This window comes from Neopsephotus bourkii, unplaced genomic scaffold (assembly GCF_033783945.1).
Source record: "Neopsephotus bourkii isolate Nb327-2 ecotype Australia unplaced genomic scaffold, CSIRO-AGI_Nbou_v1 NB_1783, whole genome shotgun sequence".
NCBI classification, from domain to species: Eukaryota; Metazoa; Chordata; class Aves; order Psittaciformes; family Psittacidae; genus Neopsephotus; species Neopsephotus bourkii.
This window is the reverse complement of record NW_026902257.1, coordinates 597,775-614,021: the sequence shown is the minus strand read 5'-3', so window position 1 is coordinate 614,021 and position 16,247 is coordinate 597,775. Positions and strand designations below refer to the sequence as shown.

At 40.0% G+C, this 16,247-nt stretch overlaps 1 protein-coding gene across 5 annotated transcripts in view; it reads left to right on the top strand.

Moving 5' to 3' along the window:
* LOC133226456 (L-threonine ammonia-lyase-like) overlaps positions 1 to 16,038 on the top strand; it is a 36,236-nt gene extending 20,198 nt beyond the window's left edge. For all 5 annotated transcript variants that reach the window (XM_061380052.1, XM_061380051.1, XM_061380050.1 and 2 more), the window contains 8 exons: positions 473 to 714; positions 4,295 to 4,460; positions 4,939 to 5,035; positions 5,928 to 6,003; positions 6,722 to 6,847; positions 7,854 to 8,021; positions 8,331 to 8,388; positions 14,728 to 16,038. In XM_061380052.1, coding sequence (XP_061236036.1) covers positions 473 to 714; positions 4,295 to 4,460; positions 4,939 to 5,035; positions 5,928 to 6,003; positions 6,722 to 6,847; positions 7,854 to 8,021; positions 8,331 to 8,388; positions 14,728 to 14,826 — 1,032 coding nt within the window. In that variant the 3' untranslated portion in view covers positions 14,827 to 16,038. The remainder of the gene's footprint in view (positions 1 to 472; positions 715 to 4,294; positions 4,461 to 4,938; positions 5,036 to 5,927; positions 6,004 to 6,721; positions 6,848 to 7,853; positions 8,022 to 8,330; positions 8,389 to 14,727) is intronic.
* Positions 16,039 to 16,247: the final 209 nt, after the last annotated feature.

Below are 16,247 nucleotides of genomic sequence, written 5' to 3'. Positions count from 1 at the left end.
ATCATTTGCTGTTGGAGATTATTGAGTCTCTGCATCAATAATAATGATAATTGGCATGATACAGCAGCCCAGAAACAGGTGTTATTCCTGCACTTTTGTAGTAAGATGAATAAATCCTTCTATTAAAGGGAAACCTGAAATGAGATAATTTCATACAGGCAGGGAAGAGGGACCAAATATAGGCTCTGAGGGGCCAGATACTGGCTCTTCTGAGTTCAACTGGAGTTTTACAGCTAATTCCTGTGGAACATGAATTGAGACCAGAGGAGTGTAGGAACAGGGATTGATCTTGTGCTGTCTTAGCTCTGTATGTCCTGAGATCATACCAGATATGCATATATTGTATCATAATACCATAATGTGACCAGTTGTAGAAGAAAAGAAGGAAGTCAGACCATTAGAATCATCCAGGATCATATGGGATAATGTTGTGACACTACATAATATGCAATAAGCAACTCTGTTTTTTCAGGATCAGCAAAGAAAGGGAGTGATCGTGGCTTCAGACAGTAACTTTTCCATGGCTGTTGCTTACCATGCCTCAGAGCTCTGTATTCCAGTGTTTGTCATCATGTCAACCAGCACATCCCCAGCCAGAGTGAAAATGTGCCGTGAGTATGGTGCCATGGTTATATCCTATGGCACTACAGCTAAGGATTCCCAGATGCACGCAAGAAGGCTGGCACAGGAGAATGGTTATCTCTACCTCGAAGAGTAAGTGCAGAGTCAGACTGATTAGAAAGATTACATTAGATACTTTTGCAGCTCTGCAGAAACAATTATTTTAATTAAAAATTGATCACAGGTCATCAAAATGTTCCCATTGCCTGGAGTATGGACAGTTAAATATTCCTAGGCACAAATCATGATTTTTTTTCTATAACAGCTGGGGACAGAAAGCAAAATAAATCTATCTTCCCCCAAATTAGGCAAACTTCCTGAATAGGAATTATGTGCGCTAGCATGATAATGGATATATGCTAACTTTTCATGAACCCTGTAAGAAAACATTAAGGCTAGCGTTCATTTTTGGTCTCTGGTTGGTGTAAGGTGGCTAAAAGCTACTTCAGTGCAAAGGGTTCAGTGGCATAATGTAGAGCAAAAAAAGGTTAATGCTGTGAAATTTCCACATATCCTGTGTGTGTGATAAAACTGTGATTATGCCTTGAAAAAGGATTAGTAAGAGGTTACTTCACATGTATATTTAAAGTAGCTAAGGATGGGTATAAATTTAAGTTTGAAGTATTTAATGTTATTGAAAAAGAGGAATCTAATAAAAACAGTATTAGAACAAGGCAATGGACAAAAATATTTAGAACTGATCCATTTTCCCTTTTTTCCCTTTTTTTTTTTTCTCTGCAGTCTCTTCTGCCTTCCCATTCCCTTTTCTTTCATTTTCCTACCTTTCTTTCAAGTGATATTTCCAAAAACATGGAGGGATGAATCATTAGCATAAGGTAGCTGGCAGTCCCTCTGATGCACTGAGCTGGAATGTTATTCTCTGTCCCTGTCACTGCCTCTGTGCAGGCTTCATCCACCACTTCGTGTTTGTAAGGCACCACAGCAAGTGTGTGCTCCCTTTCAGCTGCTAGGCGCTAGTAAATTAAACATAGTAATAATGAGTAATGTTGCTTGGAAAGAGGTTGTCAGGATGAGCAGAATGGAGAAAGTCCTCATTCCTTTTCCAGCTGGTTTGTTGGGAAGGCAGTATTAAAAACTGTACTCTTCAACTACACTGTTAGCTCTGCCAACAGCAGGTGTCTCACAGGGCTGGTTGGTCTCCCTTGTCCATTACCAAGGGCACAAGCTTGTCCCAGACTGAGACTTTCAAAGAAAGCTAAGGGGATGAGGTACCCTAGATCCCACTGACTTTTAAACCCATTTACGCTTTCTTTGAAAACCACTATGCTTTCCATAACTTGGTGATTTCCACATTCCTGTCAGCCATTTTTCAATTGATGTGTTAACTCCCAGCCAGCTTGCAGAAAAATTTTATTGTCATTTCATATTTAATTCTCCCCAGGTAATTATTTATATTAAACAATGTAGATATTCTCCAGGTTCACGAAGCTCCAGGGACAACACGTGTGGAGAATTCAGTATGTAGCACTGAGGAACTCGAAATGTATGTTACCATTCATAATATCAAAGCATTTTGATTTATTTCAGGTTACAAGTAACAGGTATTCCAGGTTACAAGAAACAGAGTTATTTAATCTGTTACTCTGTTTAATTAAGACTTCCTAGATGTAATTTTTCATACTCTGGAGAAGAAAAAAAGAATAGAAAACCCCTCACTACTCTTGTAAGCCTCTTCCTAATGGGATGCCTGAAACATATTTTGTTAGGTGTAGACTGGGAGAGCTTCCCCAGAGAGATGTATGCACATATGAATAGCCAGTCATCTTCAAGGCGTGCTGACGCACATTCACTGTCACTAGCCAAAGCTGTCTGTAAGACATCAGCTGATCTCCTATGCTTTAGAATAGAACTTCTGAAATGTCATTTTATTACAGTTTAATTGTAGGTTGCATGAAATCCCTAGCAATTTGGTCTCTGGATTTCCTTAACCAAAAATTCATTCTTTTCTTCCTGAAATAAGCATTGTGTGCCTGTGTTTGGTTTTACCTGCAGAGGTGATGTCCTGTGTAAGGTGTGTCAATGTCAGTTCCTCCCATTTCTTGAGCACAACTAAAATACTATGTTATGAAAATGATCATGCCAGAATTCAATTAGAGGAAGGAAACTTTTTATCCAACTGCAACTTCCTGTGAAATTCCAGGAATTAAGTGTGATTTTTCAAATTGGAATTCAATCATTAAGTCTACCTAATTGCTGCCTAGGTGGCATGGATTTTTAGTAACTATAGGTGTTCAGAACCTCATTATAAATGCAATGTGAATATTGCCAGTGAGTAACACAATACCTCTGGGATGATGTGAGAAAGGTTGATTTGTGATTCAGAGCCACAGTTTTCAGCTACTAGTGAAGTTTTACTCCTAAATTGAATATTCCAGGTCCTCATTCATTTTTGCAGGTTCCCATTGTTTCCCATGTGACCATGGCAGAGGTAACTCTGCAAAATCAGTTCTGAACGTTATTTGTGAATAAGAAATTTCATGAGACCAGGACTGTTCATGAGACCAGCAATATATTTTGCCACAAATAAGAAAGGGGAGAGAGCTCCTTCAGTATCTTGATAAAGATAATAAATTCAAGGGTTCAGTTACTCATCCCACAATGACAGTCTTTAGCTGTGCTATGGGAGCTTGCTGTGTTTTGCTCTTATGTGAGGTAACTTCTCAAGAGGGCCTGGCTTTCCATCTTGCAGGCATCCTGTGCTCCCGTGCTAAGCCTCTCTGTGCATGTTTAACAGTAATAAAGGGTTAGCTTCGTAGTACCCAAATGCCCTGGGTCAAGTAAATCAGGTGAAGTCATTTGATCTATAATTCTGTTTCCTTATCTGTTTGGCAGAAAAAGCAGGACTTACAAGCATACAAAGATCTCCTAGTTTGGGGTTGGGTTTTTTTTGTTCATATACCATTCTACATTTACATCATTTCTAACTTTTAAATAAAATGCAAAACAGCTTTTAGAAATAGATCCAAGTCAATTGTGACTGTACAGTGGACTTATCTTCAGACTTTTGAGTCTGCCCATCCCTATTTCTGCTCATTATATTACATTTGCCTGAAAGTGTTTTTACCAGCGACTATTTTGGCATGATTAAGTGCTTCTCTTACCCTTCCAGAGTCTTCCGGAGTAATGTGAAGGTATCAGATGCCGGCCCTGGATTGTGGAAAGGCTTAACTCTGTTGGAATCTGTTTAGTATTTGTGAGGTTGAATGCAGTGCTTGTATTTCATGAAAATTCCCATTCATCACAAGCACAAAATTCCACTTATAAAAAGAAGAAGATTTCCTTTTGAGACTCTGTTTTTAGTTTGGACTGCAACATTAAAAATTTATGAAGCTGAAGGAAGTGATGGCAGTGGAAACCTGACTTTTGCCTCACCAGCTCTGTGGACACCTGATGCTGGTAACAAGAGAGATTAGTGCTCTTCAGCCTGAAGGCTTTTGTGGGGTTTGTCAATAGCCCGAGTTTTCTCCCAGTAGGTAACAGCACAAGATGGTTTGTCTGATGCAGGGTCCTGTTGTACTGCCTCCTTCCTGCACTGTGCTTGTGATTTACTCTCACATACCTTTTTCTGCTGAGCACTGTCCTCAAAGTAGTAGATTGAACTATTATTGTGTTGACTACTGTAAACCCTGAGCTGTGCCCTTCCTTCCCACAGGGAGGATAGTGCTGTGTACCTTTCTGGCCTGGGAACTGTGGGACTGGAGGTGTACGAGCAGGTGCCAAAGCTGGACGCGGTGATTTTCCCTGCAGGAGGCCACTGTGGCTTGCTGGCAGGGTCGGCTGCTGCACTCAAACACCTCAACCCACATATTTCTGTTATTGTAAGTTTCCTTTAACCTACAAAGCATTGCATTTTAACAGCTTTGCCACAGCTATTTTCAAAAGACACTGGTATCTACTGATAACAATACACTGGTATCTACTGCTGCACTGGCTGAGGTTGCACGTGCTGGGGACAGGGACTATCTGATCCTATGGGCTTTACCTAGGAGAAGAGACTCTGAGAACCTGGGAAGCCTCTTGTCCTTTGGCTGCTTGGCTGGATTTAAGAAGCAATGTGGGACAGACTCTTCCAAAGCAAATGAAATCCAGTTCTGTGTCTTGAAATAATTTCTTGCTGGAGAAGTTTGGCCCTAAATAAAACACAGGATAAGTGTAATGATAGTAAAGTTATTATGCAATTTGAAATTTATTATTAATTTTAAAAGGAAGTTTTGTGCAGATTTTTTGGTATCCACTTTGGTGGTGATTTCTGTTATAACTGGATCAATAAAAAGTTAAAACACTTGTCTTCCTCAGGGGGTTGAATCTGAAAGTTTCCCTGTATTGCAACAGTCCTTAAAAGCTGGCCATCCAATTGAAGACCAGGCTTGCAGCAATCATCACTTTTATGGAGGTAAGAAAATGCATTATTCTTTTGGAGGTAAAGCAAAGTTTGTAATTGGTTTTCCAACCATATTGTTTTCTCAATAATTCAGTTCAAACATATTTTAAAGGAAATCTTTGAAGAGTCAGAATTTAATTCAATCTGTAGAGGCAACTTCTACCACATTTCTCCCACCACCTCCCTGGGGTACAATACTATTTACAGTGCATGTGAAATGTTCAGGTGAATGCTTAGAAATATTAAGAGTATTTATCTGACTGTTGTGCTCACAAACAGCACCTTAACCAGTGAAGTCAATGGGAAAGCTCTTATGTAAAAGACTGATTTGTAAGAAGGCAGAAAAATCCTGTGCTTAAATACTTAGACTTAGGAAACTGTTCTCTGATCAACAGTGTTTATAAACAATAGAGTTGTTTCCGTACCATTTGCTCAAAAACCCTCAACTTAAGCAATGTAAAAATATTCTGTTTACCTGATGTCCAAATCTCTGGAAGCTCTGGGTTAAAGAGGAGTTTCATAAACAACTCTCTTGGTAAGCTCTACCTGTCTCTGCACTCCTTTGCTAACTGTCCTGCTATAGGTAACAAACCCGGTGCCATGCTTGGTTCTTCTCTCCTTCAAGCGGCGAAAGGTGCTGGCTGCAAGGCCACTCTTGCAGTGCAATGATGCTAGTGAAGAATCAAAACTTTCTTAAAGGGGTCCAAAATGCCAAAATCTTCCTGCGAGATTTGGTCTTTCATTACCAAAAGTATTTCTGTTACATAAAAAAGTCAAGCAACTTAATATCATATGACAGCAGTGCGCTGCGCTTGTTAAGGAGACAAAAAAAGCCAGAGATCTGAAAGATGCTGAACTTGTCTAGAGCAGCCAGCTTCATATTTTTGCCTTTTGAAATCTGCAGATGTGAGTGGACTTTGCTTTGGCAGCAATTCTTTGCAGCTGACTGGGAAACTTGTGGATAAAGTTGTTGCTGTGAGGTGGGTAAACTAAATCAGTGAAATTAACAATACTGGGTGAGCATTGCTGTGTGTGAAAAATGTGCTGTACCACCACGGTATGGTGGTTCTTCACATACAGTGGAGAGCAGGTTGGCAGGAGTTGCCACCATGTGCGTGCTGTGACAGCATGGTGGTGGTAGGGTGCCTTTCCTTCCAGGAGGGGCACAGAAGACACTGAACCCAATCCCACATGTCGTAGAATCGTAGATTATCTCAAGTTGGGAGAGACCCATAAAGGACCATTGAATCCAACTCCCTGCTCCTCACAGGAGTACCTAATACCAAGTCTTGTGACTAAAAACATCATCCAAACTGATGCCTTTGGCCAAAACTTCCCCTGCTGCTAGTACCTGGTCATGCATCTGGGTGTAAAATTTGTCCTGGTTGTATTCTACAGCACTTGAAGGCAGCCTTTGACAAAACGCTTCTAAATCTCCACAGAAAGGCCAAGTTGGTAGAAAATACTTACCACTAGGATTTAGCTAGCGCAATGTTTCTAGTTAAAATGCTACCCTGTCTTTCAGTTAATATCAAGACTCAGATATACATTCACCCTGGCAGCACAGCTTTCGGTAACATTACTTTGGGGTCATATGTACCTGGGAGGGTGAAAGGAATCCAGTTATACATAAAAGTATTGTCTTCCACTATTGGTATACCATTTTGTTTTATTTTGACGCAAGTCTTTTGCTTTCAGGGAGGAGGACATCCTCATTTCTATGCTGAGACTGCTGGAGTATGAGCGAGCCACAGTCGATGCAGAAGGGGCCATTGGCCTTGCAGCACTGGTTGCAGGGAAGCTGCCAGAGTTGAAGGGTAAAAGGTATGGCAGCTATTGCAAACAAGGAACTGTGGCAAAAGCATATGAACATATGGAAAAACAGGGGGCATGTAGCAAAGCAGGGAACTGTGGCGCTCAAGGGGTTGAGTGCCTTGGTCCCAGGAAATGGAGAGAAGCTGCTTGTTTTATGAGTGATGAGGCAGTTTGTGCCCATGAACAGGCAGCAGGCTTCGTATCTGTGACACCTACTTCAGGCTGAAAAGACCACTCACAGGTCAGAAGACCATGCTGAACAAGACTAATGTCAGCATGGAGACCTGACATATCTTGTAATTTTCCTGAATTCTCTAATGGCTGGGGAAAGGCAGTTACACACAGCTCCATGAGGCATGGTCACATCTGCCAGGAGAGCATCCTGATCTTGTCAGACTGTTGGCCTCTCTCATTCCACTTGTGGAAATTAGCCCTGTCTGTGGTGGGAGAAGAGGTAAGCTGTCTTCTGCAGTTGCTCAGTGGCAGCTGCCTCATGACGCCGAGAACTCCTGCACAGATAGTCAATGGGGTTACACTTGTGCTTAGTGTTAAAAGTGTGGGTAAGTGCCTTCTTGCATCTGGGCTCGAGTACTCGGTACTTAAGCAGATTGAGTCTTGGCTCAGGACATAGTCCAGAATGTATGCCTTGAACATACACGTTTTCTAACCATCCATAGGGTGAGACTTGGAACCTCCAGGGAAAATGATGTCACATTTTTAAAATCTGACACAGAGCTAGAATTTTCCAGCTGATTATCTCTAATCAAACCAACACCTCCAGGAAATGCAAAATGAAAACAAAATATCAGGCCAACTAATGCAGCCAGTTTCTAGGCTCCCACTGCCTGCACACAGTTGATACTGAGAGCCAGGAGCCCCACTGACATTTAATACATATTTATGGAAGGGTGGTCTAGCCGATCCTAAGCCAATACTGAATACAGTGTCTGTGATTTATGGTTCCTTTGCAAAGACAAGCGCTAATCAAAAATCCTATTTTTCTCTCTGTTTCCAGAGTGGCAGTTGTCATATGCAGTGGAAACTTGGAATTACATTTGCTGCAGCAGTGCATAGCTCGTGCCCTGACCCTTGATAACAGAGTGTGCAGATTTTCCCTTGTGCTTTCTGACAGCCCAGGAGACATTTCAAAGCTACTAGAGGTTTTGGCTCGGGAAGAAGTAAGGTAAATCAGACTTAGAGTACGGAAATATGATCACAGAGTATCACAAAGATTATTAAAGATTTGGGCATGTTTCCAAAAGTTCTCTGAAGTCAAGTCTGTAAGTAACTAATTAATCAAAGGGTTTTTTTCTTGTTATATTAAAAAAACCCCACTTTTATTTCCCTCATTTTTCTTGGAATGTGAAAGCACAATTTCAGCATAAAGTAAGTGTCAAATATAAAAAGCAGCAAAAATACTGTCAAGACACAGAAACTGTTTTACAATGACAAAGGCTTGTTGTGATCTCTGATTTATCCCTGTTTGATCTAGAGTTTTGGATATCAAACAAGAACGCACATTTGTGACATCTGAGCTCTTCACTGTTGAGGTAAGATGAGATGCAATTTCAGTTTCAGTTTCTCCAGCAGCATTGGTCCCCCCAGTTTATTCTGTTTTCCAGTATCTCTATATGACTATGTTGAAGAAGTCCGGTACAGTGTGTACAATGATTTGGGGAGCCGTGTAATAATTTCTTCTGTGTTATACAGCATCTTGCCTCACCAAATGCTTGGCAGGCATAGAGAGGACCTGTTTTACCTGATATTGCAACACTGTGAGTGAAATACTCCGGTTGTTGCTATTGCAAACCTTCCTTACCTGCGTGGTGGTGTATTGGAGGTGGTGAACAAGCTGCATCATCTGTCCTGAACTTGAAGATCCAGCTTTATAGGTTGGCTGTAATTATCTGGGATCAATTTGCCTTAAAGCAATATGGAGAACACCCTTACTCTTAAGGATTCCTTATTTTTAAGTAGGGCCTCATTTTTGTACCTCATCTACAAAGAGCACAGAGCAAAATTATTATTCCTTTGTTGAGTATTTGATACCATAACAGTGAGGAAGTGCTATCAGTTAATGGCATCTCCTAAAAGAATCATTTGTCTCATGGCATATTCCTTAATTCAACTGGTTTGGCAAAGGTGTGGTTCCACTGGCTTGATGCTAGTGCTCTCAGAGTCCAACCTGACTTTGTGAAATCACAGGTGGAAGTCAAATTAGGGATCTTTGCTAAACAGGCTTATAGCTGGAATTCGGGAGTGTTGTTGAGTAAGCAAGTTCTTCAATTTTGTCATTCAAACCTAATTCCCCACTTAGATGCAAAACCCTGCTTGGTATTTTCACTTGCAGATATAAGGAGTAAATTAGAGATGACAGTAGTAAAGGACTACAATGTAGTTCATGAACATTTTTCAGAACATGATATCTTTTTTCTCAAGTGTGTAGGACTAAAACTACCTTGTTCTCAGTGTCATAACAATAGGCCAGCTTACTGGTTTGGGTAACTTGAAGATAACATGACAAATCCCTTTGATTCAGTGACTTACCACTGAAAAACCTTTCTACCAAGGCTAGATTCAACAAACCCTGTAACTCTTCTAAAGTTTTTAATATGATTTTTAAAAAGTAGGGCTTGTAATTTTTATTAATCCTACTAAATAAATTAAACAAAATCCACTTTCTTAGTTTTTGATTGAGAATGCTAGTCCAATTTTCCATTGTTCTTGGGATTTCTCCTATCTATAGTCCTTGAATCGGAAAGTGCCATGTGCTATTGTCTGCCCTTTAAACAATGTATTTTCACTGACTGTCCACTTCAAGGATCTGGCACTGTTGTACTAAAAGAGGGTTGAAGGGAGGAATTAGAATAATTTAATTGAATGTTGGATTTGCACGATGGCTTTTAATCAATCTGGGAGAGGCTATCGGGTAATTAGATGTGAAGTAGTGATTCAACTTTATAGACTTCAGTGACTTTGGAGGCACCTCTACCTGGTGACACCTGATGAATCATAAAGCTTTTCTTTGGAAACTAAACCAAAGGTAATCAAAAAAGTGAAATATCGGATTATCTTTAAGCATGAAAATAAATTTGCTCTAACCTGATACAGAAAAATGTACAAATTTTCATAGTAAAACTAACACAAATGGGGAAGGTTTTGCTTTTTTTTGTTGTTGTTTGTAAGAACCAAAGCCCTTTGCTAGCAAAGCATTATAAGCATTTGTTACTAAAGCAGACCTGCAAAGAAATTTACATCATTTCCATCAGTGTAAATCACAGCACATTAAATTTAGCATGCATTTCAGTCTGGATCGAGAACCAAAATTATCATGTGTTGAACTGGTGGTAATAATAAGAAAGGCATTACAGCTATACACACTCCACTGTAATGCATAGTTTTGACTGTGGATATAGATGATGTGTTTGACAGAACAGAGCAGTAAGTGCAGTGGCTTATTTTAAACACTAAATGAGTCCTGTCAAGATTGTCTTCTCAGTATTTAATCATCCTTTCAGATTTATCCCTTCCTTCCCAAACAAGAGAAACTTGGCTTCTAGTCGCTGCTTATCAGAAAGATAAAGCACATGGTTTTTCTTCCCCTCCAGTGAAATGTCTTTCTGGTTTAGTGTTTATTCATCTGGCACACACTTTATGTGAAGATCCTTGATGATAGTCTGATTTCATAGAGTAGTAAGGACTTACTAAATTGAAGCTCTATCTTCAAACTACACTTTTGGAAAAATAACTTTTGGAACATTTTACTGACAAAAAATACCAAGAGATTTTTTTAAATAAAAAAATATTATGGTGACATTAGATTTAGCTGATTCTTAATGAAGTGCCTTGTGCAGTGCTATTGGCTGGTCAAGTACTTTTGGGACAATACGGGAATTTTTTCTGGATACTCTTAGCTCACACCTACAGTTTAGATTCTCTTTCCTTGTGGCTCACACTGGATTTCTGTCTTGCAGAGGACTACACCTTAATTCACTCTTACCTGAGCAGTGAGGAAATGGATTCTGAAGTCCCAGTATTGAAATAGATAACTCTTAGCAAATTATACAAATAACCAGTCCGGTAGGCTTCACCTTTCACAACTACTGAAGCAGGATAGGTGATCAGGAATACAGGTAGAAATAAGGATCAGAGCTAAGGGAAAAAATATCTAATATTAATGGCTAACTGGATATAGAAATCTGGTAATATTACCCAGTTAGTAGGAGGAAACTACAACTTGTTTTTGTGAGCTTTCCCTATTCTTTATCAGTATCAGGGTGTCTCGTATTTGGACTTAGGCTAAAAACAGGAATTAACTTTGAGCTTATCAAGTATCCAGAAAAGTCTTCTCACCACCACTGCAACTGCAGCAGTCAGACTGGCAGGTACAGGAGGGTCCTGGAACAGAGCAGTGACGGCCTGCAAGGTCTTGATGTGCTCCAGCAGCTTTGCAGAGAAGCAGCTGCAGTGCCTGTGTTCCCTCTGACCTCAGTCCTGTTTGAAGTTATGGGCTTGTCTGGTTTGTTCACATCAAACCTCTCAGGAGCTTAAATCTGCTGTGCCTTCAAATAACACAGAAGAGACCAGTTGTAAAAAGAACATCCATCATATTACTTCTCCCTCTGACTGTGCAACAAAATACGAATTCATAAATCAAATACTGCTTTTTCTTTGTGATAACATTACACATTGTCCCAGTGGTGCTGCATTTCCTAGCTCGCTTTGTGTGGTGTAATACCTTTTTTTTTTTCCATACAGTTTATTCACCTCAAGCCAGAACCCATTAAATTATTTTAGTGTGCTCTGGTCAATTTGAGTAAATTCCTTTGGGTCAATGTGCATTTTGTAAAAGGCTGGAGGAGAATATTTTGGATTATAGTCTCCAGTTGCCAACATATTCTGTATTATTGACCTGCGAAGAGAATGCAGAGGAGCATGCAGCTGTCCAGCTACAGAAAGGATGGTGTCATTCCTAAAGCATTTCCTGCATGACCCTGGGCAAGGCATTGTTACTGTGCTTCAGTTCCCCATCTGCAAAATGAAGACACTTGGAGTGGGAAGTCCAACAATACATTCCTTCTCAGTCATTTTCTTCATTGGCATTCCACAGCAGACTAAGGTGGTACAGAACAGTTTAACATCATTAGCAGTTTAACAGCAGAAATAACCTGTCTCCAGGAAGGCTAAAAGTAGACCTGCTGGATTATTATCTGATTTACATAATGCAACAATAACTTGCTTGTGCTCACCAACCTGAATGCAAGAATATGCCAAAAGATAAGGGCTCAGGGTGCATGAACAGGCGACAGCTATGGCAGTTGTTAAGTTCTTTGTCAAGCGTTGCATTGCACCAGTCCTGGGGACTATCTGACTTTCACCTTGAGATAAAATAACGTGGCTGGTTATTTTAGTGGTCTTACAGGACCAGATTATTTTATTTTGTCCATCAAGGACATATGCAGGAGAGAAATGCATAAAATGTATTCCTTATTTGTTGTTGATGTTTTTTTGCGGGTTTTTTGATACACCCAGAAGCAAGGTCTACTACACAAACATGGTCTTGCAGTGAATGAGAGCTCTGCTGGCTCAAAAGCCTGTGTCTAGTCCTGAGGGTTTATGGGTTTGAAACAGATCTAAAGTTTTCTCTAGTTGTCACGGGTTGTCTTGCATGGAGTGTAAAACACATCAGGTAATAGGTTTTGTTATGTATTCTTAGATAAGACCAATTTAGAGTGTTTACTCTTAACTCATCAGCAGGTATGCAACATCCTGTAGCAATTAGTACCTAGGTGACTATTCATCCCAGATAGATAAAATCTATCTAATATCTCCCCATGAATATGAGGATTTCCCTATTGGACACTCACGTAAATGATACTTCCTTGGTGAAGTGAGTAAGAGAGGGTTCTGTGAAAGTAAAACTACTGTGTGAATTGACTTAGTCTGAGTAAGAAAGCAAATTCTTGCCTGCCTTGCTGTTTAAACGTGTAGCTGCTCTCAAGTGTAGTGTGATTCTCTGTTCACTTCTGTTGAGAGGAAATGTTCTCTCTTCCTCTGCTTGACAGGTGTGAAATATCAGGCGAATTCCAGGTGAATTTCTGGAATTGTTTATGCTGTGATGCTGTTATTACTTTTATAACACACTACAGGCTATTAATAGCCATATCAGGTGTTGTATGCTGTGCATGCTCAGAACAAAAAGACAGTATTTATCCAAACAGTTTACAAGCTCTTGGGCTTCAATCATTACCACAAAGAAAAGGGCAGAGAGGAGGATAGTTAGCTCTATAAATCAAAATCATGCTTGCTCCCAAGGGCAGAATAGCTGCTTGCTGCCAGACGTTCAAAGGTGGACCTGGCAAGTCCAGACTGGTTCCAAGTGCAGCAATTGATTTGCTCAGGACAAAACAGGCATGATGGCTGTGGAAGGGGAGAAGAGCAGCTTTTTGTAATTGTAGACTAAATCCCAGTTCAGAGGAGAAAAAGTGGGATGTAACCTCAAGAGAATTTGCGTTGCAAAAGCCAAACAAGAATGGAATGACATTCAAGATAAGAGGCGTAGAATTACAGAAACAGATCAGAAATGTGTCTCATTTAATGAAGCATATTTAAGAAGCTATAGCCAGTTTTCTAATCAAGTAAGCTCATGGCTGTTTAGAATAATGTGGAGTTAGTCTTTCACCTTCTCATTCAACAGTTTTGCTAAAGGTTTATTGCTATTTTAAGCTCATTCAGAAACATGAATTCACAAAGTTCCTGTTTAGAAATATCCTCATAAGCATATTTGAATAGAGACAATTCTATTTTTTGCCTTTTTGCTCTCTGTAAAGGATGGAGCTCTGACAAGAACATTATACAGGACATCTGTCTGCAGCAGTCCACCTTAAGGTTACCATGGCCATGTTTTTGTCTTTATTCTCTGTAGATTTGCCTGTTACCATAAACTCTGTTGTTGCACCGTGACTCATCTTGGATCCTTTCCTCACTAGATTCCCATGTTTCTGTGAGCTGTTTTTTTCCACGTGGCACTTTGAACATCAGTGATAATTCCAGCAGGGTCAGCTGTGACAGAAGTTAATAGTCTAAACTTGTGAGGTGTAATTTTCCGTCTGCACCTTCAGATTGGTGCCTCACCTTTGGTAGTGCCTAGATTTTCAAATGGTGCAATAGAGATGTGAGTGTGTAGAAAAGAGGGAATAAAGAACAACTGAAAAAAACTACTTTGATGTTATTGTCTTTAGTGTCTGCCTGTCAGGATTGTCAATAATACTTGCAGAGGTGAGTGAAGAGTAAAAAGGTAACTATGAGGATTAGGTTTGTCTGGGTTTGATTTAGCAGCAGAACAGCCATAACAGAAAAACAGAAGTGATGCAATGGGCAAACAAAAAGTCAGAATAAAAAAGAAGGTGTGTGAGTAGGTGAAACCAGCCAGAATACTGCAGAGACAATGAAGGACTGCAGGGGATCAGTTCATGAGAGAGGAGAATATAAAGAGGTTGAAGGATGAAGGCACTGGAACAAACAGTGCCCAGAAATACAGAAATGTGGTGAGGTGGCAGCAGCACCATCTACATACCTCAGGGAACGGAAATAAGAAGCTACTAACAGATGACTTCAGGGAAGCCAACAGCAGACAAGTATTTTGCCCAGGAGCCAGCAGAGGATCAGCCTCTCTCCTTTAAACCTATTGAATGCAATAAAGCAGGCTGTTGGAAGCTTTTAGGACCATACAGGACAGCTGCAAAAGCCCCATATGTCTCCTGAGTAGACAGAGCATGCAAGGTCCAGAGTTTTTACATTGCACTGATCATTTTGCTTTTATGAGCTGGAAATGCCTGTGTCCAAGGTTGCTGCCATGCCATCAGGAATGCTCTTAATTCTTTTCCCAGGTCACCTGCACTGTGGAGACCAGAGACAAGATCCACACAGCCCAGCTGAGGAACGCACTCTTGGAACGCTATCCCACAGCTGTCTGGACCGAGCGGTGATGAACACAGCACAGGGGAAAGGGAGGAGATCCTACAACAAGTATTTTATAGAGCCCTAATCTTGAGGCATTCAGAAGAGATACTAGCTTTCAAAGCTGAACAGTTAGCAAATATTTTCAGGATATTTATTTTCTGCTTAAAACATAGTGAATGTCCTTGGGAAAAAGGTCAAACTCCAAACTTTAGCTTAGCTAAGGGAAACTTCTAGTCTCTGCTGGTGTTGGAATTCAGTAATTCATTATCAGCTGGCTGGCTGAATTTTGGCTAGCATGTAGGATCCTGTGGTATTCAGTACATAAACTGGGGGAAGACATTTTTCTTTACATTTAATATAGACCTCTCAAAGGTCTTTTGATTTTGATGCCTCTAGTTAAAGTAATGCAGCTCCTTCTTCTGGACTTTGCCATACTGATAGTACAGTAATTTTCCATTTCCAAGCCAGAAGCAGTTCTCCATTTGCTGAATGTGCTTCAGGGAATATATTCAAGTGTGCGATATGGGTTTGAACACACTTCTTATTCTTGCTCTGGTCTTTGCTATCATGCAAGGGAAAATGATGCTAACCAAATACAATTTAAACAAAACCAAAAAAACCTTGGAAGACAAAAGCCAATATTGTATTTAGGTTTTTTTTTTTCCAAGCGAAAATGATACTATTTATAAAGTAAAGTTCCAAAAGATGTTTCAGCAATTAAAAAAATCCCAATATTACAAATATAATTAGACCTCATATGCAGAACACAAATATAATTCTTCCCTCTGCTTTTGGTTACTCAGTATAAGAAGTAGCATATAAAATGGCTTGTGTTTCTTTATAAAAAGGGGTCTCTCCACCCATATGAATTTTGTAATTAGCATTCCACTGATCATCTTACTCTGCCTAAAACAGACTCTATCCATTTCACCTGACAGATTAAGTACACTGTTAAAAGTGAAACATATTTATAGGCCACATGTTAATAGCCCAAGGCAGTGCCAGGTGAAGAGGAAGCCTAAGTCTCAGGCACATGGCTAATGCAATTAACAAAGAACACATTGACCTAAATACACATCACTACAGACAGCTAATATGGTAACAAAGTGGGATGGCAAGAAACGTAAGAGAAATTCAGGCCCACTTCTGAGTGTGTGTACAACAGTGACCTTTCCACTCGAGCAAAATTCAATTTAAGGCCAGGTGCAACAGAGCTGACATATGCTACTCCTCTTGGCTAAATGGTTGACCCAAATTTGAGGTGTACATATTTTAATGAGAGGACTTAATCCTATCTCTAGCATATCAAATTGATAATTACATATATAAAATAAATATGATATATTTAGCAGTGCCCTAGCGGAGCCCAGATGAAAATCCAGCAAGAGGAGATGCCCTGGGGTGGGCAAACGTTTTCTCTGCCCTCCTTTAACTGTAGTGCATCTGT